General features: G+C 38.8%; 1 protein-coding gene across 1 annotated transcript in view; it reads left to right on the forward strand.

The window, feature by feature from the left end:
- The window catches only part of adpgk2 (ADP-dependent glucokinase 2), a 70,719-nt gene extending 48,069 nt beyond the window's left edge, over positions 1–22,650 (forward strand). The window contains exons 2-6 of the mRNA XM_067455905.1: positions 7,834–7,993; positions 12,186–12,376; positions 15,265–15,361; positions 15,476–15,612; positions 20,587–22,650. Coding sequence (XP_067312006.1) covers positions 7,834–7,993; positions 12,186–12,376; positions 15,265–15,361; positions 15,476–15,612; positions 20,587–21,257 — 1,256 coding nt within the window. The 3' untranslated portion in view covers positions 21,258–22,650. The remainder of the gene's footprint in view (positions 1–7,833; positions 7,994–12,185; positions 12,377–15,264; positions 15,362–15,475; positions 15,613–20,586) is intronic.
- Positions 22,651–22,935: the final 285 nt, after the last annotated feature.

Genomic DNA, 22,935 nt, shown 5'->3' on the forward strand with positions numbered 1-22,935 from the left:
AACCATTATTATTGACTGTATTTAAAATTTGACCGCTATTTTGCCTAAAATCAACTTAATAGGTCCTTAATGGCTCATTGTTGCAGTTGGCTTGAGACTTCCAGCCATGCTGGCATGTCTTGTCTTCTTCTTTGCGCTTGGCCCCGATAATGGCTGCTTGCAGCTATATTTAGGGGCCAAGCACCGAAGGTGCGGAGGCACCTATTGAAATCGTTAGTGTTCCTATTATTAGGGGCCAAGCACCGAAGGTGCGGAGGCACCTATTGAAATCGTTAGTGTTCCTATTATTAGGGGCCAAGCACCGAAGGTGCGGAGGCACCTATTGAAATCGTTAGTGTTCCTATTATTAGGGGCCAAGCACCGAAGGTGCGGAGGCACCTATTGAAATTGTTAGTGTTCCTATTATTATTATTCTGCTTCTTCTTCTTCTTCTTCTTCTTCTTCTTTTTCTTTTTCTTCCGCCATAGGAGTCTCTGGCAGCCCATAGAACCGTATGGTAAAAAGTTGTGAAATTTGGCACACTCATAGAGGCCAGTCTGAGCTGTCACTATAGCAAATTTGGTGCCTCTAACTCAATCCCTCTAGCGCCACCACCTGTCCAAAGTTTCACTCATATTTATGCTTATAACTTTTGACCCCTAAGGGCTAGAAACAAAATTCTTTTTTCATCGGATTCCTTGGCTCAAGCCGATTCGATTTCACCCTATGATGTCATTTTCCGGTATGCAAATTTTCCCGCCATTTTGAATTTTCTGAAAAACCTACTTTTTCGAACTCCTCCTAGGCCGTTGCTCCGATTTTCACGAAAATTGAAACAGATCATCTTCAGAGCATGTTGACAAAAAGTTATGGAATTCAAGTTGATTCGTCCAATCGTTTCCAATAAACGCACAAACAAATTTTACGTGGAGGTTGCAAAAACACACTAAAGGCTATATCTCCGCAACGCTTTATCGTATTCAAACCAACCTTGGTACATGTCATCACAAGCATGACTTGAAGCAACATGCAGCGTTTCGGCGCAGCGCCACCTACCTGTCCGGAGATACGAAAAATGCCTATTTTGGCTTATAACTTCTGAACCGTTTATCCAAAAATCATAAAATTGGTCTCATTAGATTCAGGGCGTCATGCCGAGTCGACTGATATCCAATTTTACCATGTCGGCCATTTTGGATGTCGGCCATTTTGAATTATGTGCAAAAATGCTGTATTTTATGAACGCATGAACAGATTGTTATGAAACTTGGTATGGGTCATCACCACGATGCCCTGAAGTAGCCTGAGAAGTTTCGAAACAGCGCCACCTAGTGGAGAATTTTTTTTTTCAAACGCTTATAACTTTGGGTGTGGTTGACATATTTTGATGGGAGTGTGTTTTTTGGTCTCCTGAATCCTTGCCGACTCCAACGATACCAGACTTGCCAGGTTTCGGCATATGGTTTGCGCAGAGTTGTAATTTAGTGCTTAAAAAACATTTGCTGATATCTTCGAAACCGCTAGTCCGATCGAGACGAAACCAGCCTCAGAAGTTCGGAAACATAGGTCGATAGCTATACGCTAATGCCCAAATCTCAAAATATTGATAGTAAGGGGTAGTAAAATCCAATCAAAGTCAGGTGTCAGTCCTTTTTTACGTGTTTTTTCATATAAATGTCTATAACTCCAAAACAAAATGAGATATTTTCACCAAACTTGACACACATATGTATGGGCTCACTATGAGGACACATAAAAAAATTGGTGGGATTGTGCCTCTTGGTGGCGCTATAATAAAACAAAACATGAAATTCCCATTGACTTCAATGCAGTATTATGGTTTAAAATGCTAATGCTATAATTTAAGAATGCATTAGCGTATCGTTACAAAACTCGGTATGTGTCTTCCGCTCCATGTCCTGAAGATACTCAAAAAGTTTCGGGGTAGCGCCACCTTGTGGTCAAAAGTTGTAATAAAATGTACAGAAATGCGAATAACTTTTGATTAAATTAACCCATTGTAATGAAACTGGTCATAATACAGTCAATGGCTCATGCCGAGAACATGGATACCAATTGTGCCATATTTTGCAAACCTATCTGTCCTCCGTCTTGTTATTTGTTAAAAACCTACTTTTTCAAACTCATCCTAGACCGTTTGTCCGATTTTCACCAAAATTGATCCGTATCGTCTTCAGACCATGCTGACAAATAGTTATGGATTTCGGATTGATAGACAAAACAGTTTTCATATACCACTGCAACAGAGTTGAGCCATGATGCAAAAATTACTCTTGAGGCTGTATCTCTGCAATGCTTTGACATATTGACACCAAACTTTGCATGTGTCATTGTCATCTCAATCTGACTAAACCACATCAGTTTCGTAACAGTGACACCTATTGGTCGAAAGTGATAAACCATTAAACCATTATTATTGACTGTATTTAAAATTTTACTGCTATTTTGCCTAAAATCAACTTAATAGGTCCTTAATGGCTCATTGTTGCAGTTGGCTTGAGACTTCCAGCCATGCTGGCATGTCTTGTCTTCTTCTTTGCGCTTGGCCCCGATAATGGCTGCTTGCAGCTATATTTATTATTCTGCTTCTTCTTCTTCTTCTTCTTCCGCCATAGGAGTCTCTGGCAGCCCATAGAACCGTATGGTAAAAAGTTGTGAAATTTGGCACACTCATAGAGGCCAGTCTGAGCTGTCACTATAGCAAATTTGGTGCCTCTAACTCAATCCCTCTAGCGCCACCACCTGTCCAAAGTTTCACTCATATTTATGCTTATAACTTTTGACCCCTAAGGGCTAGAAACAAAATTCTTTTTTCATCGGATTCCTTGGCTCAAGCCGATTCGATTTCACCCTATGATGTCATTTTCCGGTATGCAAATTTTCCCGCCATTTTGAATTTTCTGAAAAACCTACTTTTTCGAACTCCTCCTAGGCCGTTGCTCCGATTTTCACGAAAATTGAAACAGATCATCTTCAGAGCATGTTGACAAAAAGTTATGGAATTCAAGTTGATTCGTCCAATCGTTTTCAATAAACGCACAAACAAATTTTACGTGGAGGTTGCAAAAACACACTAAAGGCTATATCTCCGCAACGCTTTATCGTATTCAAACCAACCTTGGTACATGTCATCACAAGCATGACTTGAAGCAACATGCAGCGTTTCGGCGCAGCGCCACCTACCTGTCCGGAGATACAAAAAATGCCTATTTTGGCTTATAACTTCTGAACCGTTTATCCAAAAATCATAAAATTGGTCTCATTAGATTCAGGGCGTCATGCCGAGTCGACTGATATCCAATTTTACCATGTCGGCCATTTTGGATGTCGGCCATTTTGAATTATGTGCAAAAATGCTGTATTTTATGAACGCATGAACGGATTGTTATGAAACTTGGTATGGGTCATCACCACGATGCCCTGAAGTAGCCTGAGAAGTTTCGAAACAGCGCCACCTAGTGGAGAATTTTTTTTTTCAAACGCTTATAACTTTGGGTGTGGTTGACATATTTTGATGGGAGTGTGTTTTTTGGTCTCCTGAATCCTTGCCGACTCCAACGATACCAGACTTGCCAGGTTTCGGCATATGGTTTGCGCAGAGTTGTAATTTAGTGCTTAAAAAACATTTGCTGATATCTTCGAAACCGCTAGTCCGATCGAGACGAAACCAGCCTCAGAAGTTCGGAAACATAGGTCGATAGCTATACGCTAATGCCCAAATCTCAAAATATTGATAGTAAGGGGTAGTAAAATCCAATCAAAGTCAGGTGTCAGTCATTTTTTACGTGTTTTTTCATATAAATGTCTATAACTCCAAAACAAAATGAAATATTTTCACCAAACTTGACACACATATGTATGGGCTCACTACGAGGACACATAAAAAAATTGGTGGGATTGTGCCTCTTGGTGGCGCTATAATAAAACAAAACATGAAATTCCCATTGACTTCAATGCAGTATTACGGTTTAAAATGCTAATGCTATAATTTAAGAATGCACTAGTGTATCGTTACAAAACTCGGTATGTGTCTTCCGCTCTATGTCCCGAAGATATTCAAAAAGTTTCGGGGCAGCGCCACCTTGTGGTCAAAAGTTGTAATAAAATGTACAAAAATGCTAATAACTTTTGATTAAATTAGCCTATTGTAATGAGACTGGTCATAATACATTCATTGGCTCATGCCGAGAAGATAGATACCAATTTTGCCATATTTTGCAAACATATCTGTGCTCCATCTTGTTATTTGTTAAAAATCTACTTTTTCAAACTCATCCTAGACCGTTTGTCCAATTTTCACCAAAATTGATCCGTATCGTCTTCAGACCATGCTGACAAATAGTTATGGATTTCGGATTGATAGACAAAACAGTTTTCATATACCACTGCAACAGAGTTGAGCCATGATGCAAAAATTACTCTTGAGGCTGTATCTCTGCAATGCTTTGACATATTGACACCAAACTTTGCATGTGTCATTGTCATCTCAATCTGACTAAACCACATCAGTTTCGTAACAGTGACACCTATTGGTCGAAAGTGATAAACCATTAAACCATTATTATTGACTGTATTTAAAATTTGACTGCTATTTTGCCTAAAATCAACTTAATAGGTCCTTAATGGCTCATTGTTGCAGTTGGCTTGAGACTTCCAGCCATGCTGGCATGTCTTGTCTTCTTCTTTGCGCTTGGCCCCGATAATGGCTGCTTGCAGCTATATTTATTATTATTATTATTCTTCCTCCCCTATGGGAGTCAATGGCAGCCCTATGAACCATAAGTAGGAAAATGATAAAAATTGGCACACTTGTAGAGATAGTCATCAATAGTAAATGGACCAAATTTGGAGTCTCTAAGACCAACTCCATAGCGCCACCACCAGTCCAAAAATTCAACATTGAAACTGTTATAACTTTTGAACCCTTTGAGGTAGAAAAATGCCACTTAGTACACCTGATTCCTCTCATCATGCTGATCAAATTTAATATCTAACATTAAAACTCCGCCCATTACAGTAATGGCCATTTTAAAAAGTACAGTTTTCAGTTTTTTTGCTACTCCTCCTTCAAAATTTGTCTAATTTTGTCCAAACTTGGCAGAGAGAATATTTGGACTGAGCCGCACAGAAATGACTGAACAGAATTTTTTGGACCCTTGGGAAAAAAAAAAGTTATGATGTCTCGAAGTTAACGAGGTTGACCCAAAATTGGTTCTGAGGCTGTATCTCGGCCAAACTTTGACCAATCGAAACGAAAATTGGTATGCTTCATCAGACCCATGATCTGAGGATCCATGCCAAAGTTGGGAACAGCGCCACCTAGGGGTCATGAGATATGAAAAAAGGATGTTTTTGCCCATAACTTCCGAACGGTTTGTCAGAAAATCATAATATTGGTGTCTATAGATTCCTCGTGTCATGCTGAATCTGGTGATATAAGATATGTTAGGATCGGATGAACCATGTGATCGCCATTTTGAATTTTGTCATAAAATGTGATATCTTTTATAATATTTGACATATCTGCACACAATTTGGTATGCATGACCGTCATCATGTCCCGAATGTACATGAGAAGTTTCAGAATAGCGCCACCTAGTGTTCCAGAGATATACGATTTTTTGCTAAAACGTTTATAACTTTTGAAAACATTATCTATATTCTATATAATTTATGTCATTTTGTTCTCTGGGTTTTGCAGATTTCGACGATGTCTCATTTGTCATTTTCCAAGCATGTGACTGTGCGCCATATTGAATCAAGTGAAAAACAGTTTTTTCGCTACTCCTCCTTCAAATTTTGTCCAATTTTGTTCAAAATTGGCTCACATTAAATATGGAGTGAGCCGCACAGAAATGACTGAACAGATTTTTGATATTCGCTACCGTTCCGGAGAAATCCACCTCTGAAGTTGAACTTGCCTGTGTTTGTGTCTTTATGCTAATTAGCTTAGCATTCTAAATGGTTATTTGCAAAAATGTTCTTCCGTTCCAGACATTAATTACTTCTAAGAATGATTTCAACCAATTTTTCACAAAAAAATATATAATGTTGTTCATTAAATCCAAAATTCTTCATTTTGAATTCATTTCTAATTTGAACTAAGGACCTATGACATATCAACTAACACATGTCTTCCCTGTGGCGCAATGAGATGAGCATCAGACACCGGGTCGTGAGGTTATGGGTTCGAGTCCCATGGGGGACAGCTTTATAAAATTGTGTGTAATGTTGTCATTTAGTGGCAAAAGCTGCAGTTCTGCCATCGAAATCTCAAGCCTTTATAAAATTAAACAAACCAAAGTATGAGTGGTCTGCTGTTTAAAGCAACAGGCTAAAGCTTTGAAGATTGATTGGTCAAACTCAATGTGTAGTAAGTTAAGTTAAGTTAAGTTATGTTGTTTAAGCATGTGAATTGGGCAATGTTCAAAAGTTTCCTAATAATATCCAAAGTCCAAAAAAGCCAAAAAGAGCCATAATGGGCTTGGCCCCGCAATTGCTGCTAGCAGCTATATTTCATATAATAATGTTGTTTTATATCTTTTTATTAATTTATCTATTTATAATTAAGTAATCACACTACATATTTAAAAATAAACTTGAATAAAAATAATACATACATTTTTAACTAATTTAACGTAATAATACTATAACAAGATGCTTGCATGTTAGATTAGCATATTTTAAAGTATGCAGTGCATATGTAGCAAATTTGCCATTCTCAAAATAAGAGTAGCTATTTTGGTCCCGCTTTATATTAGGTGGCCTAAGCTACTATGCACTTACATCGAAACTGTACTTACTGTGTTCATACTGTATTGCAAAACTCTTTTTGCTGATATTGAGGTGGATACGGGTAAAGTTAGGGAGTAGGGACAGGTGTGGTGGTGGTATGGGTAAGTTTAAGGCTAGGGTTAGGTGTAAGGGAATTGTCAACAGTGTAATTATAAATGTAACTACATAAATTAATTACAGATTAATTGACATGCTGGTATTTAAAACAAATGTAAGTACAATGTAAAACATGTATATACACAATAAGTGCATTGTGTCAAATGATTAATTTAAATGTTAGTACTTTTTTTAAAATCATTTTGTTAAATCAATAACTACTCTTTATACTGTATATAATATGCATATACTGTATTTATTGATTTTTATTTGATAACTTTTTACTTTTTTATTTTCAAGAATTCTGTACACACTTTGATAAGTATTCATTTGAACAAATAATATTTAATTAGTTTGATTTAGGCACATTTTTCTTGTTAGAAAGTGCACATTATGTTCCCTTTTTTATCTGATAATATGGCTTGTTTTGCTTCTGAGTATTGCTATCTTCTATGATCAGGCCTGCACTTGTGTTTTGCATGTTTGCTTTGCATCTTTTCTTTGCTTTGTTAAAATTGTTGGTCTCTAATATAACACGTGCAGTGCTTGCATGGAAAAAAAACAAACCTTTGACAAATGGTTTAGGTCTTATGTTCCTCAAAAGTCCCATGCACAGCCCGGAGAATTTATTTTATTTGTTGCTTAAACTGCAGTCAATGCATGTGAAAGTTCTTCAATTGATTGACTATTGATGTTCATTCAATTCTATTTTATCTGTTAACCTGCTATAAAAACCTCTCCGTGATTGCACAGTCATTATTATTATCTGTTATCATTCAGTCTGTAGTCACGTTTACTTTTGAAAACTATGCATGGCATCTAATCCATTCCGGATATGTTATGGCCTATGATTTAGGTGTGTTTTGTTGGATGGTTAGGTTCAAAGTTTGAATAATTGTAATGTTATATTACTTAACATGTCATTTCACTGTCTCTTATCAGGTTTTGGCGGCTGTGTGGATATCATAGTCGATGGAGTGACTCTGCTCAACAAAATCGGTTTGAATCCGACAGACCAGCCCCTACACCACGACTACATAGAGAATGCCAGGCAGCTGGCCCAGAGTTTCGCTTACTTTTTCTCCCCTGGAGCCGCTTCAGAGTGAGTGAGAGCCATTCAAGCATGTTCACAAAGCCCTCTGGGCTGTAGAGATTACACAATATAGCATAATAACAAAATTGAGGCCTGGACTCAATTACACCATTACAAACTTCCGTTTTATATGTGTGAGTCAGTTCACACTGTTAGCCACAGATGTAGCTCATCACATTAACTAACGTTACAAAACCACAAAGTGACATAGTACTAAAATAATAAGTTAACTATTAATCATTAAATGAATGTGTTAAGCTGTAATGCATCAGACCCTCTTAAATTTGTTGTGCTGGCAATGTGGTAGCTGTGTCCAGCAAGAGAATTCACACTTGTGAGTGGAACGACAGGCCTCGCAAGATAATATTGCAGTTATGTTGAGACGCTGCATAAAGCTGTTTGAGACTGCTAAAGCGACACATTAGCGTCTGGGGAGGGTTGCTGTATGTTTGGATTGATGTGTGAATTTCTCCTCTAGCTTATAACCATCAATCAAACTTTTCATTCATTTCAGCTAGAGAGGCTTAAATGCCTCTGGCGTCAGGGTTGCCAAGGCCTGCGGAAAAAAACCTGGCTCAATACCCAATCAAAAATGATCTAAAAATAGTCCAATGCAATTTTCTCAGTCGGGGGATGGGTTGGAGCACCGCTTTTATATGTATAATCATTTTAAAAATGATTCAACAAAAGTGCAACTATTCATTTATAATTAAGTGCATTTTATTTGAAGAAAAATATAGTGAAATGTTATATTTTTCCATTTCTGTTTTCTATTTGAAAATATTTTAACATGTAGTTTATTCCTGTGATGGCAAAGCTGAATTATCAGCATCATTACTCCAGTCATCAGTGTCACATGATCCTTCAGAAATCATTCTAATGTGCTGATTTGGTGCTCAAGAAACATTTGTTATTATTATTAATGTTGAAAACATTCAAACATTTGTGGTACGATTTAAAAAAGAGAGAAATTAATACTTTTATAAATCAAGGATGCATTAAAGTTAATCAAAAGTGACACTGAAGTCATTTATAATGTTACAAAAGATTTCAATTTAATAAATGCTGTTCTTTATATTCATCAAAGAATCCTGAAAAAGTATCACCTTTTCCACAAAAATATTAGTTTAATTATTACATTAGATTAAATAACTGTTTTCAACATTGATGATAATAATCAGAAATGTTTTTTGAACATTTGCAGCATGTCAGTGAAACACAAACAAACACAAAATTGAACTCGGGTTCAGTTCAGGCAATTGAACCAACTGTGAAAGCACCCTTAGTAGAACTGCAGTCACATCAGTAGCGAACCGTAGCGGAGTTCACATGAACCTGAACACCTTTTTACGCGGACTCGGGTACGGTTCGCGGGTGCGCACCCGAGTTCAGAAGACCGCGTTCACATCATCCAAATGAACCGAATTCTGACGTCAATCGAACCCAGGTGCACACCAAAAGTGCTAGTGTGAAAGCACCCCATACCATAATACAAACTTTCTATCGCTTCCAGTATATCGCTCACCCCCTATATCTTTCATCAAATTTAACTCAGCCTCTGAATTGACTTTCAGCTGACCTCGCCTAAATGCTATCTAGTTTTAATCTTACCAGTTGTTAATGCAGATTATGTGGATGTACTAAAGTTTGCATGGGCAGTAATAAAAAAAAAAAAAATAAAACTATTTTTTATTATCCAACTGATTGCTTAAAATCAAGATCCATATTATTTTTAAATTTGGGATATCCTGTTTCAAATGTTACATCACGGAAGTAAATAAGTTGTGAAGTGGTTTCTTTTTTTATTGTTTCTAACTAGATAACAGTCTATATGACTGCCTATGTACTGTACAATAAAAACACCTGTGAGGTCAATAATTCCAGAAGAAAGGATGAATAAATTGGCTGTTGTTGAATTATGAGTTTGTTTCTACACAAATGTATGTTCTTATGTTATTTCATTTGTTAGCAACTATTTATAATTCTTTTTTCCACCCAAAGTGATATGGAAATAACAAAAACCCTTCAAGTGCTTGACTAAAAGGGTTGACTCACCCTAATGTCTTTCCACACCCGTAAGACAAACTATTCATCTTCAGAACACAGTTTAAAGGGGTACTTCAGCGCTGGGAAGATGAATCTGTATTTAAACTGGGTCATCAATGTAGTGGAAATGTGAAATTATTTTAGAATTTGGTGCCTTCTAGACTGAGAAAAGACAAAAAAAAAATATTTGTCTCATGGGGATGAAAGACTACAAGTCCCAGAATGCTTCGCTGCCCTGTGAGGCCATTCCCAAAGCCACCGCTACTGGATTACTGTGACTGAGTTGGAGAAGACACTACAATTAAAAACTGAATGTGTCTGTTCAATATAATGAGCGAGTCACCGCGCGAGTATCACAGCACTGAGCACTACTGTAGGAGTCAGATAAATGAGCTGAGCTCTCGTGATGAGAACTGAGGTAATCGCGACTACACTCGCGGCATACATTCACAACGCGAGTTCAGTCTGGCGCGTTTCAGTTCATGCCTTTGCAAGCTTAACTTTCATAGAAATTAATTTGAGAAGTTAAAAGACTTACATTGCTCACCATAGCTCCGTTTAAATGAGTGCCTGTAGCTGAGCTGAGCTCTGAGTGTGATCTCTATCCCTCATGCGTGGGTTCAAAACATGCAGAAATGGCTCCCTCTGCTGGCTGTAGTCTTTAGCCTTTGGCCAAACATTCCTCCTATGATGCAAATATCGTCAATTTGCACCATAGGAGGAATTTTTCCAGAAATAAAATGCATAAATCTCTTGTCTCAGGGGGATATGAGGGGGGAAAGCACAATCATTTGAATATACTCCAGGGTTTCTACTGATACAAAGCCATATGCTAATCGCTAAAGTAACCCTTTAATATATTTTATATTTAGTCCAAGAGCGTATGCAAGTGTATGCACACTATACTGTCCATGTCCAGAAAGGGAATAAAAACATCAAAGTAGTCCATATGTGACATCAGTTAGTTAATTAGAATCTTTTGAAGCATCGATTTTGGTCTCAAAATAACAAAAACTATGACTTTATTCAGCATTGTCTTCTCTTCCGGGTTTGTTTTCAATCCTCAAACAGAGATTTGAATGGTTATGAATCAGCGTATTGATTCATGATTCAGATTGCGTGTCAAACTGCTGAAATCATGTGACATTGGCGATCTGAATTTTGAGTCGATCCGCTGATTCATAACCATTTAAATCTTTGTTTGAGGTTTGAAAACAAACACGGAAGAGAATACAATGCTGAATAAAGTTTTAGTTTTAGTTTTTGTGTTTTTTTTAACCAAAATCGATGCTTCAAAGGATTCTAATTAACTAACTGATGTTAGCCTGGCAAGCAAGACCCACATCAAGATGTTTGGTCTGGAAACTCACCATAGACAGGGCTCAAGCTGAGGGGCGGAATAAACGGTTGTCTTTCAAACTCCCTCTGCATGCGATAGGATAGCGCTACACCAACCAGAGCAACGAAGGTGAAGCAGAGCTTGTTGAAAGATTAAACTTTCTCTGTATCTGGTCGGCAAAACTCCGAACACATCTTCCCTACTTAAGAATGACTTCAGTGCCGTTCTTTGTTTTTTCTCAGAGAAAAGCTTAACTCCAAGTCTTCCAGAGTCGCGGTTAAAGCTGAGGCGAAAGACCGCCGTTCGCCAGTTTCTGTGTTTACTAGTAGCACACAAGCGCAACTCTGCTGTCATTATGTTAAGCCCAGCCCACCGACTCAATACACGATGTGATTGGCCCAACCAGAGTTTGGCGTTTACGGCTCAGAAGTGTAATTTGAGTTGCCAGACGACACTCGCGGGCAAATTAGATTTGCTGCCGCTAGGGTGCGTCTAGATTTCTAGGCTAAACTGATGTCACATATGGACTACTTCGATGATGTTTTTATTCCCTTCCTGGACATGGACAGTGTAGTGTGCATACACTTCCATACGCTCTCAGACTAAATATAAAATATCTTAAACTGCGTCTGAAGATGAACGGAGGTCTTACGGGTGTGGAACAACATTAGGGTGAGTCATTAATGACATCAATTTCATTTTTGGGTGAACTAACCCTTTAAGGCTGCATAATTGGAGTGTAATTGCAGTAAGCACTGTGTTTGTTAATCTGCTGACAGTTTTTTTTTCTTTTTTCTCCTTTGCCCTTTTCCATAGGAGGTTTGTGATGAATGACACACTCTTCAGTGAACTGGTAGAGGCTTCTCGAGAGCTTCCAGGAAACAGGTGGTCAATAGGAGGAAATGCACCTGTCATGGCCAGCAGGATGGCGCTGGAAGGATGCGATGTGCTTTTAGGTGGCAGTTTCAGCACCGATTTCACAGAAATCCTCTCACAACGCATTACAGGTGCTGTAATGGGCTTATTTTCAGCTTTTTCTATTTAATATTGTGTAAGGCCCAAATCGTCCCAATGGAGGCTAACGATTGGTGGGTGAAGGTCGCTGCGCGTTCATCTTTTCAGCTGAGAAAAGGGATTTTATTCCAATTCCTCATTATCTGACTCCATTTAATCATAATTTAGAATTTAGGTTAGAATGCCATTTGTTTATTTGGTCATTCATATTTAATAGTTTAAGTACACATTTCATTATTCCGTTTAACCCTTTGTTGAAATTATGCCAGTTCGTAACCTGAATAATTCCAGAGCAAGTCAGAAAGAATCAATCAAAGTGTAATTTTTTTAACAGTCCGGTAAATGTATAATGCCAATTACATAATCAATTCAAAGGTAGCCTAATCCATATAACATCAAATACTCTGAAGTAAAGAATTAAATGTATACCTGACTTCTGAAAATTACATAATGCTGGCTATCTTGAAGTGTCTAGCATTACGGGCTGACCTGAATACAGGATCGAGCCCTGAGCTCTTTGCAACATTTCCTTAAATACCCAGAACCAGATGCATACCCAGAACCATTTGAAACTCTTTCAAATGTAAACACGAGTTCACAATAGGAATTTGCATTAATCAAGTCCTATAGACTTGAGAAGAAGAGAGGCCAAATGGTTGAAAGCCACACCCACCATACACCAAGGAAAGATATCTTTAAACTCTTAAAACATTTAGGATGTTCTAGTTTACTTCTGTGGAGTTGAGATATTTGTACCAGTTGCACTGAGACATTTCAAACACATATAATACTGTATCGTGAGGATTGACATTGTAACAAAGAGATTTCTGGTGCATTTCAGGTGATCTCAATTTGAGGGGGAGCAGGAGTTTAGGGGAAGTGTCATGAGAAAGGAAAGGCATGTAAATTAGTGCCATTCGTAGATGATTCACTCAGTGTGATGTCTCGGACAGAGACGCTAACTGTATGAATGAGTTCATTTCCTTTGTTTTCTCAGAGCGATTAGACATTTCGGCATCAGCTAGTTTGTTCCAGCCTTACAATTGTAAATATAACAATAACACTTTAGTACCCCTATTATGCTATTTTTAAGGATCTCCCTATTTTTGAAGGTCTCCTGCAATAGGTTTACATCAGGTGTGTCCAAACCCAGTACTGAAGGTCCATTGTTCTGTAGAAATTAGCTCTATATTGCCTCAACACATCTTCCTGGAAATTTCTAGCATGCCTAGAAAGACCTTGATTAACTGGTTCAGGCGTGTTTATTTGGGGTTGGGGCGAGTGCTTCATTTGTCAATAAATAAATACTGGATGCAGAACGAAGAATTAAAGGCGGTGTGACTGACACTGACCGTACAACTTTAGTTCCATGCGTTCTCAGAACGTACAATGACGTCAGTAAACTGTGGTAGCGCAACAAAATAAGAGCATCATTGAAAAGTTTCTGCACAGCCCTAAAGGGAAGGCCAAGTAACCCATACTAGGAATTTGTCCTCTGCATCCAAGTTAGTGCAAACACATTAGAAGCAGTGAGTAGTGAACACATACACACTGCAAACAGTGAACACAGACACCTGGAGCAGTGGGCAGTAATTGGGGGCACCTCAGTCATTGAGGGTGGAACAGGGCACTGTTCATTCGATCCCCCACTTACATTTTTCCTGCCGGTATTGAGAATCAAACCCAAAACATTCGGGTTAACAATCTAACTCTAACCATTAGACCAGGACTGCCCAAATAGCCTAGTTTATTATTCTGTATAGCTACATTGACTTGAGACCAAATATCATTCAGTTGATCAGTGATATTCTCTCCCACCGGCAACATCGCTACTGCTTCGATTTCTGATGCATCTAACTCATGTTGCCCGTGTCTCTCGCTATAGTGATTATTAGTATTAGTAGAATTGTCCAGGGGTGCAGTTTCATCTTTTTTGATCAGAAATAGTATTTAGCTTTACTCTGTTTCACACACTCACAGTGCACGTCACAATGTTATGCACTTGTTAATGCTGGGTCATTTAAAAACAACCACCACAATGCCAAAATCCCAAATCTAACAAACTCTTAAGGACAGTTGTCCTCCAGGAGCAGGAATAGACACCCCTTGTTTACATGCGTCCAATGACAATAACACATTCATTTTCTCATAATGTGCATTGATTACACAGTGATTTTTTTAGATAAAGGATCCAGTCTTTCTAAACACTTTCTTTCTGAAAATCTACTCTGCTCCTATTGGTCAGATGGCTCAGTCTGTTATGATTAGTCTATCGCTTGCTTGTCATAAAAAAGAGTCCATTACCATAACTGAATTTCACATCTAGAAGGTTCCTCAGCACTGGATACACAGCGTTACGAACAGTAACGGTTGTGTCGGTTTTACAGTATCAATTCATATCCGAGTCATCATCCTTTGGAAGCGCATGGATTTGCTTTCACAGCACAGAAAACAGCGTTGTCTTGTCATGTCGACAGCACAAACCAAACACTTCCAGGCCTAAGCTACATCTACAGTGTTTGAGGGCGGGTCAAAGCAGACAGGCAAGCAGCCAACGAAGATCATAGGCTGCAAATTTGTTACAAACCTACGTAGGTTTGTGCAGGAAGTAAGACTGGAATTACCGATGACACGTTTCAGGAAGTTCAGAATAGGTCTGTCCCTTTGGGACACAGTAATTCAGTTTATCCTGAACTTTGATCTTTGAAAATGTTTACATTCACAAACAGCCATGTTAAACACGGCTCGAAAGGGGATATACAAACAAGCATAATAGGGCACTTTAAATCTTTGTTTTAGAGAAATTACTAAGTATATTTTCTGCTTGCTACAGCTCTTTTGTCCATGTTTTGCATTGCATTGAATTATTTTGTCTCCTCAGTTGCTGGAAACACTGTGGATGAGCCAGACATTCACCTGATCCTGGAGTACCCCACAGGTGCCACATGGGGGCCGTACACTTCTCGAAGGGCCAACCGGTGGGCTTATATTATTTACTTGCAGTTTTCTTTTTCTTTTTTACTTGACCTATACTACTTTTAATATAGAGTTTTTTTGCTTTCCATGTAAGTGTTTTTCTTGTGTTTCTGTAGGTATATTGTCCATAGTGATGACCATAATCCATATTTGGACTCCATGGATCAGTTTCAGGAGAAGCTGAATGGCTTCAAACCAGATTTGCTAGTAGTAGGAGGGTTGCAGATGATGGACAACTTCCCCTTCAAAAAGGGTAAGTGAATGACGCCGTCTGAAGGCAGTAATTAATATTTCATATTAACTTTCAATAATAAGATTAACTAACATTATTGTGTAATACTTTTACTCTGCTTTCAAATAATAATATGAAACTTTTTATTCATATACTAACATTTAAATGTTTAGTGTCAGTAAGTTTTTTAAAATGTTTTTTGAAAGAATCTCTTGTGCTCACCATGACTACATTTATAAAATATTAATATTACACTATAAAATAGTAGTTTTACATTTTAATGTATTTTAAATTATAATAATAATAATAATAATAATTAGGGCCGGGACTTTAACGCGTTAATTAAGATTAATTAATTACGTGACTTTAACGCGTTAATTAATTACGCAAAAAAAAAAAAAAAATTTAACCGCATTTATTTTTGCACCGCGGAACGTTTTTCAATGAATCAGTTTCGACGGACCGATTATACTGGAACACCAACTAGCGCTTCGAAGTCAAGACAACAACAAACCTTGGGTGCGTCTCAATCAGCTCCCTAGTTCAGTAGTCAGGGCACTGATCAGGGAGTCAGCCCATTGACTTATGTCTTGATCAGTGCCCTGACTAGGGAACTATGGAGCTGATTGAGACGCAGGGCATGAGTGAACATGAACGAAGAAGCTGATGAGACCGCTTTGCTCGGCCCCGTGGATGGGAAATTTTGTTTTAAAAAACGAAAGAATGGAAGCGTCGTCAAGAGCAGGGTTGTGTGCAAGCTATACAACAAGGAATTTGCATATCACCGCAGTACATGCTTTTGCTACACTTAATGGCAAACATTGCGCTGGTCTGCTGGACTGAAAGAAATAAACAATATTTTGTTGATTAAGCTTATGTATTCAGTCATTATTCAATGGTATACTAAAAATACATGTGAAAAATTACTTCTCATTGTTCTCAGGTCAAATATTTATATGCGAATAAAATGCGATTAATTTCGATTAATTAATTACAAAGCCTCTAATTAATTAGATAATTTTTTTTAATCGAGTCCCGGCCCTAATAATAATAATAATAACTGTAATTTATATAGCGCCTTTCACAAAACCCAAGGACGCTTAACAAACAGCAAGGGAAGGGAAGGGGGGGAGGGAGAGAAAACCGAATATATAATTATAAATTATAATTTATTCCTTTGATGGCACAGCTGAATTTTCAGCATTATTACTCCAGTCTTCACATTGCACATTCAACATTTTTTTCTTAATATCAATATTAAAAATAGTTGTGCTACATAAAATTTTATGCATAAAAAGTTCATCAGCATAAAAACTCATGACCCCCCCCCCCCGATTCATTGATTTAATAGAAAGTAAAATAATACAAAAAACACATTATAAATAGATTTATTCACTTTTGATTAATGCATCCTTGCTGAATACAAATATTAATTTCTTTAAAAAAAAACTTTCTGACCCCCAAACTTTCAAACAGTAGTGTATATTTTAGTTAAACTACTAATCAGTTAAGCATTGTTATGTGTATTAGTGAACTGATTCATGAAAATGTATTAAAAAGTGCCCATACAGCTCTGGAAAAATTAAGAGACCACTTTACATTGAGAAATAAAGGTTAAGTGGTCTCTTCATTTTTCCAGAGCTGTATAATGGACTGTAAACCTTCAGCCTGTATGTGGATCAGTGGCGGTTTTGGGGCTAAACTAACCCTGTACTGTGACTGTCACATGGTGAGATTAGCATGTTTTCCCAGCTGCCCTGGGAAAGTAGACGGACTGTAATAACTCATAGCACTCAGTGATTTTGCTTTCTTTGCATATCTTTTCTCTCTGCCTTAGAGGGAAATGAATATTACCAGTATTTACTGCACATCTTCACTGCTCGCATCATAAACAGACAAACGAAAGCTGATTTGTTTGATTTGACAATAAGTAATATATAGAACTTAAAAGTAAAAAAAACAATATTTAATGGAGGAAATTTTATTCAGAAAACATTATTTCAGTCTTTTTACTTTTTTGTAAAAATTGCATGTTTAATGTATTACTTGCCATTTCTTTATAATTAGTTGTGAAGTTTACAATCAGTTTCTGAGTGAAATTTGATTCATTGCTAATTTCGAAGTTGTAAATAAAGCGAAGATTATTTAATTATTTTATGAGAAAATAGTTACAATTTCTGAGTGAAAATTGTACTACACCAAATTGTCACCCAAAAGGTTTTGTCATCATTTACTCACCCTCATGTTGTTCCAAACCTGTATGATTTTCTTTCTTCTGTTAAACACAAATAATTTTGGTAACCAACCAGACAGTTGAAGAGTTAGTTCACCCAAAAATGAAATTTATGTCACTAATGACTCACCCTAATGTCGTTCCACACCCGTAAGACCTCCGTTCATCTTCAGACACAGTTTAAGATATTTTATATTTAGTCTGAGAGCGTATCCAAGTGTATGCACACTATACTGTCCATGTCCAGAAAGGGAATAAAAACATCATCAAAGTAGTCCATATGTGTCATCAGTTAGTTCATTAGAATCTCTTGAAGCATCGAAAATACATTTTGGGCCCAAAATAACATAATTCATTCAAATAATTCATCCGGATCCTGAAGGCTCTTGATGATGTGGCAACATGGGCTCGAATGAAGTTCAAGCCAAGGAAATCAAGAAGTATGGTAATCAGAAGGGGGGAAGTGACCAGCAAGTTCCACTTGCGAGTACAGGGGGAAACGATACCATCAATTGAGGAAAACCCAATTAAGTGCCTAGGGAAATGGTATGACGCATCCCTGACCGACAGATGCAACGTTTCTAGGACAGAGAAACAGGCAGATGCATGGCTGAGTAAGATCGAGGGGTCAGGGCTGCCAGGAAAGTTTAAGGCCTGGCTCTTCCAGCACGGCCTGCTACCACGACTCATGTGGCTACTTACAATCTATGAAGTACCTATGACAACAGTGGAAGGAGTCGAGAGACGAGTGAACAAACACCTTCGCAAGTGGCTTGGAATTCCACCAAGCTTCACGTCAGTAGGGCTTTACACCAGGTCTGGTCAGATACAACTACCCCTTTCATCAGTGGTGGAAGAGTTCAAGGTGGCAAAGTGCCGGGTTGTGATAATGTACCAAGACTCCACCGATGAAAAAGTCAGAAGAGCAGGCGTCACGACGAGATCAGGACGCAAATGGGCGGCTGGCACATCAGTGGCACAAGCTGAAAGCACATTAAAGCTGAAGGACATCATCGGGAACCCATGCGTAGGGAGGCAAGGACTCGGATCCACTCACTTCCAGCAATGGGGAAAAGCAGACCCAAAGCAGAGGAGGGTCATGATTCAAGCTGAGGTCCGACACCTGGAGGAAGAAAGGCGCAAGTCTAGGGCTGTCGAACTCGGTGTGCAAGGTGCCTGGACAAAGTGGGACCTGCCAAAGCGGAAGATCACGTGGTCTGAGATCTGGAGACTGGAGCCTTTTCGTATCTCCTTCCTGCTCCGTTCAGTGTATGACACCCTTCCATCACCAACAAACCTCCACAGATGGGGAATGAGGGAGGACCCATTGTGTAGGCTATGCGGAGGGAGGGGAACAATGGCGCATATACTGGCAGGATGCAAAACAGCTCTTAGCCAAGGAAGATACAGGTGGCGACATGACAACGTCCTCAGTGCACTGGCTGACATCTTGGAGCGGGAGAGGCAGAAAAAGCGCCAGACCATTATAAGGCCGGTAACAGCCATTCAGTTCATCAGAGAGGGGGAGAAACCACCAGCCCCCAAGAAGATTAAGAAGAGCCTCTTGCAAGCAGCACAATCCTGGGAGATGAGGGTGGACCTGGGAAGGAAACTAGTCTTCCCCCAGGTTGTGCAAACACAGTTGAGGCCAGACATGGTTCTTATGGTCGGAGGAGGCAAGGAAGCTAATCTTGATTGAACCGACGGTTCCATGGGAAGACGGGTGCGAGGAGGCCTACGAGCGGAAAGCCACCAAGTATCAGGACCTCGTTGAGCAGTGTAGGGCCAAAGGGTGGCAGACCTGGCTATTCCCGGTTGAGGTCGGGTGTAGGGGTTTCCCGGCACAGTCTGTGTGGAAAACACTCACAGCTCTGGGTTTGGCAGGTAGGGAAAGGAAGGTAGCTGTTCGTAGGTTGGGTGAGGCAGCAGAAAGAGCGTCTTGCTGGCTCTGGAGTAGGAGGGAGGAGTTGAGCTGGGGGCCAGGAGGAGGTGGGCAGTGACTGGCCACCACTGCCGACCCGCCAACTGGAGGGTGTTGTGGTTCAGGGTTGAAACATCCCATGAAAGTTGGACGCCACCTGACGACATCTTCTCCTGGCTGAAAGCTACTGCCATGTACTACAGTCAGTGACTGAATTAGATAGCATCAGTTAGATGTATCCAATAGCATGACCGTTCAAATCTTTATTTGAGGTTTGAAAACAAACACGGAAGAGAAGACAATGCTGAATAAAGTCGTAGTTTTTGTTATTTTTGGACCAAAATGTATTTTCAATGCTTCAAGAGATTCTAATGAACTAACTGATGTCACATATGGACTACTTTGATGATGTTTTTATTCCCTTTCTGGTCCTTCTGTAAAAAGGAACATTATACTGTGCATACGTTTTCAATGGAGAGAAGGAATCTCTCGGACTAAATATAAAATATCATAAACTGTGTTCCGAAGATGAACGGAGGACTTATGGGTGTGGAACGACATTAGGGTGAGTCATTAGTGACATAAATTAAATTTTTAGGTGAACTTTAGGTGAACTTCCCTTTAACAGCACCCACTGACTTCCATGGTATGGAAGTATGTTTTTCCTACTATGGAAGTCAATGGGTACCATCAACTGTCTGAAAGAAACTCATACAGGTTTGGAACAACATGAGGGTGAGTAAATTATGACAACATTTAATTTTTGGGTGAACTATCCCTTTAAGCAGGATTTCTTCTATATTGGTTGAGAGATTCCGTAATAACCATCTCTTTCCTACAGGAGAGCGTGAGGCTTTGCTGGGAAGGTTGGCACAGATGCTGTCTTCTGCGTCCCCGCAGACCGCAGTCCATTTTGAGATGGCCAGCTTTGTGGAAGAAAGTCTGATGTTAGATCTGCTAGAGTTTGTTCTTCCTCACGCCGACTCTTTGGGCATGAACGAGCAAGAGCTGCCCAATCTCTTGAGCCTTTTCCGCGGCAGCAACTTGACCGTGCTTTCCGACCCCAACCCTCGCGTAGCTACGGTGCTGGACCAGATGCGAGAACTCTACCGCTTAGTAAACCAGCGGCACCTTGAGGCCGGGACGGGTCGGCCGCTCACCCGCCTTCACGTCCACACGCTCGCTTTCCAGGCCATCATCGTCAAACGCGGCTCCCAGTGGAAGAACACTATGTCGGCCACGGCCAAAGCCTCCCTGACTGCCAACCGGCACGTCTGCGGCTCGCCGGACATCGATCTCAGTAAAGCGCGTCTGATCATGGACGAGTCGTTCTCCATCAGCAGGCGGGAAGGAAGTCAGAGAATCCCGCTTCGGGAATCTCGACCGGTTTCCTGCTGGGATGAGAACGGCTATGAGATTTGCGTGGCTCCTGTGCTGGTGTGTACAGAGGTGTACCAGACTGCCGGAGGAGGAGACAACATCTCTGCCGCTGGGCTCGTACTGCAGATCTGAAAACGAGACGTCTTCATCCCACATGCTTGGGTTTTTAGTTTGCAATTTTTGTTTTTTAAATTGGATTATTTTATTTTGTCGGGGAGGTTAAAACATTGAGACGCATCATGTGCAATACAAACATTGGGTCCAGCTTATATAAAGTTGGGTGAATCTCACAAAACCTGTCAACATGTCTATGTCTTATTTCACACTTAAATCAAGCAGAAAAAAGAGAGGTTTTGCTTTTTTTCATTTGTTTTATTATGTTATTATGAGTTTCATTTTTTCCCCCAGTATTAATTTATTGACAATTAAGCATGTTTTAACAGCTAATTCTTATTACTGTATTTTTTATTGTAATATTTTTTTAAAATATTGTATAATATAATAAATTGCACACAAAAAAATAGTTTAACAGAAATTTTATAAATGAAAATGTGCTTGATTGCCATGAAAATAATCAATGGTCCTAATTGTTTTTTTCTTTTTTTTTTCTTTATGCAAAATCTAATTTCTTCTTTTGATTTGTGTGAAATAGACACTTATTGTATGATTCACATATTTATCCCACCTGTATGTCATTTGTTTTCTTTCTCAAAATGTCTTTACTCTAATCCAAAACCTTTTTGTGTCTTAAAATGGCTTCATAATCATTCACCTCATGCACATTAACCCAACAGGGGCCATTAATCTTGAAATAATATGCAGAAGAATATTTGAGTGCCCAGAGCTCTTTATATTATGGCTGAAATCAATCAATGCAAATGCACAATAACCTAAAGTGGAAACAGAAGAATTTAGCATGACTGAAGTGTAATGGTGTCCATCCGTAATACATAACATTGCTTTATCCTTATTTGGTATGCATATGCATTCTTATGCATATTTTAAAGCGCATGATTGTATTTTTTGTTGTTGCATTCCTTAGCAATATCATATTCCACTTTAACAAAAGAATGAGCAGTTACACATCCCAAACACTGAAACAAGTCTGTCTTCCGCTTTAATTTACAACAATGTCTTTAGCTAATTTTACAGCTCAATGTCTGAATTAAAAGCCATGTTCTTTTTATTTAAAGGAACATGGCCTGATTTTTAACTCTTGGGAAGGGAAAGTTTTTCAAGAATTGTAATCTCTTCACCCCAAAATCAAACAAAAGAAAGGTATTACATTAATTACAATTGAGAATAATTGGATACCTATACCTATACCATGTTGTGGTAATACAAATTTGCAAGGACAATGTGGTTAATTGTCATGAAAATAACATCATAGAGCAAGTCTTAAAGAAAAGTGTGTTGTTTCTATTCTATTATCATTACCAAATATAATTATCAAATAATTTCTTCATTTATTTTTATTTTATTGTATTTCTTTTTTATTATTATTGTATTTTATGCCCCCCCCCCCCCCCCCCCCCCACCAACTTAAGTTATGCTTGTGTTTTATCAAATGAGGAATTCTTACAATGGATGTAGCATGTATTTTCGGGAGGGGATTTGAAGTACTTTACAATATCTGCCATAATCATAGTTGTGGGTGTCTCTTTTAATGGATTCAGAAATATCTAAGCAAATTCGGGCCCTGGCTTCCTTTCAGTCACATCTTCCATCAGTCACCCTGAGTGCAAATGATTACCTACCTCCTGTGCCTATGAAAATATATCCAGCTTACCTGATGTCCGTCATGATTCTA

The sequence above is a fragment of the Pseudorasbora parva genome, chromosome 10, assembly GCF_024679245.1.
Source record: "Pseudorasbora parva isolate DD20220531a chromosome 10, ASM2467924v1, whole genome shotgun sequence".
NCBI lineage: Eukaryota > Metazoa > Chordata > Actinopteri > Cypriniformes > Gobionidae > Pseudorasbora > Pseudorasbora parva.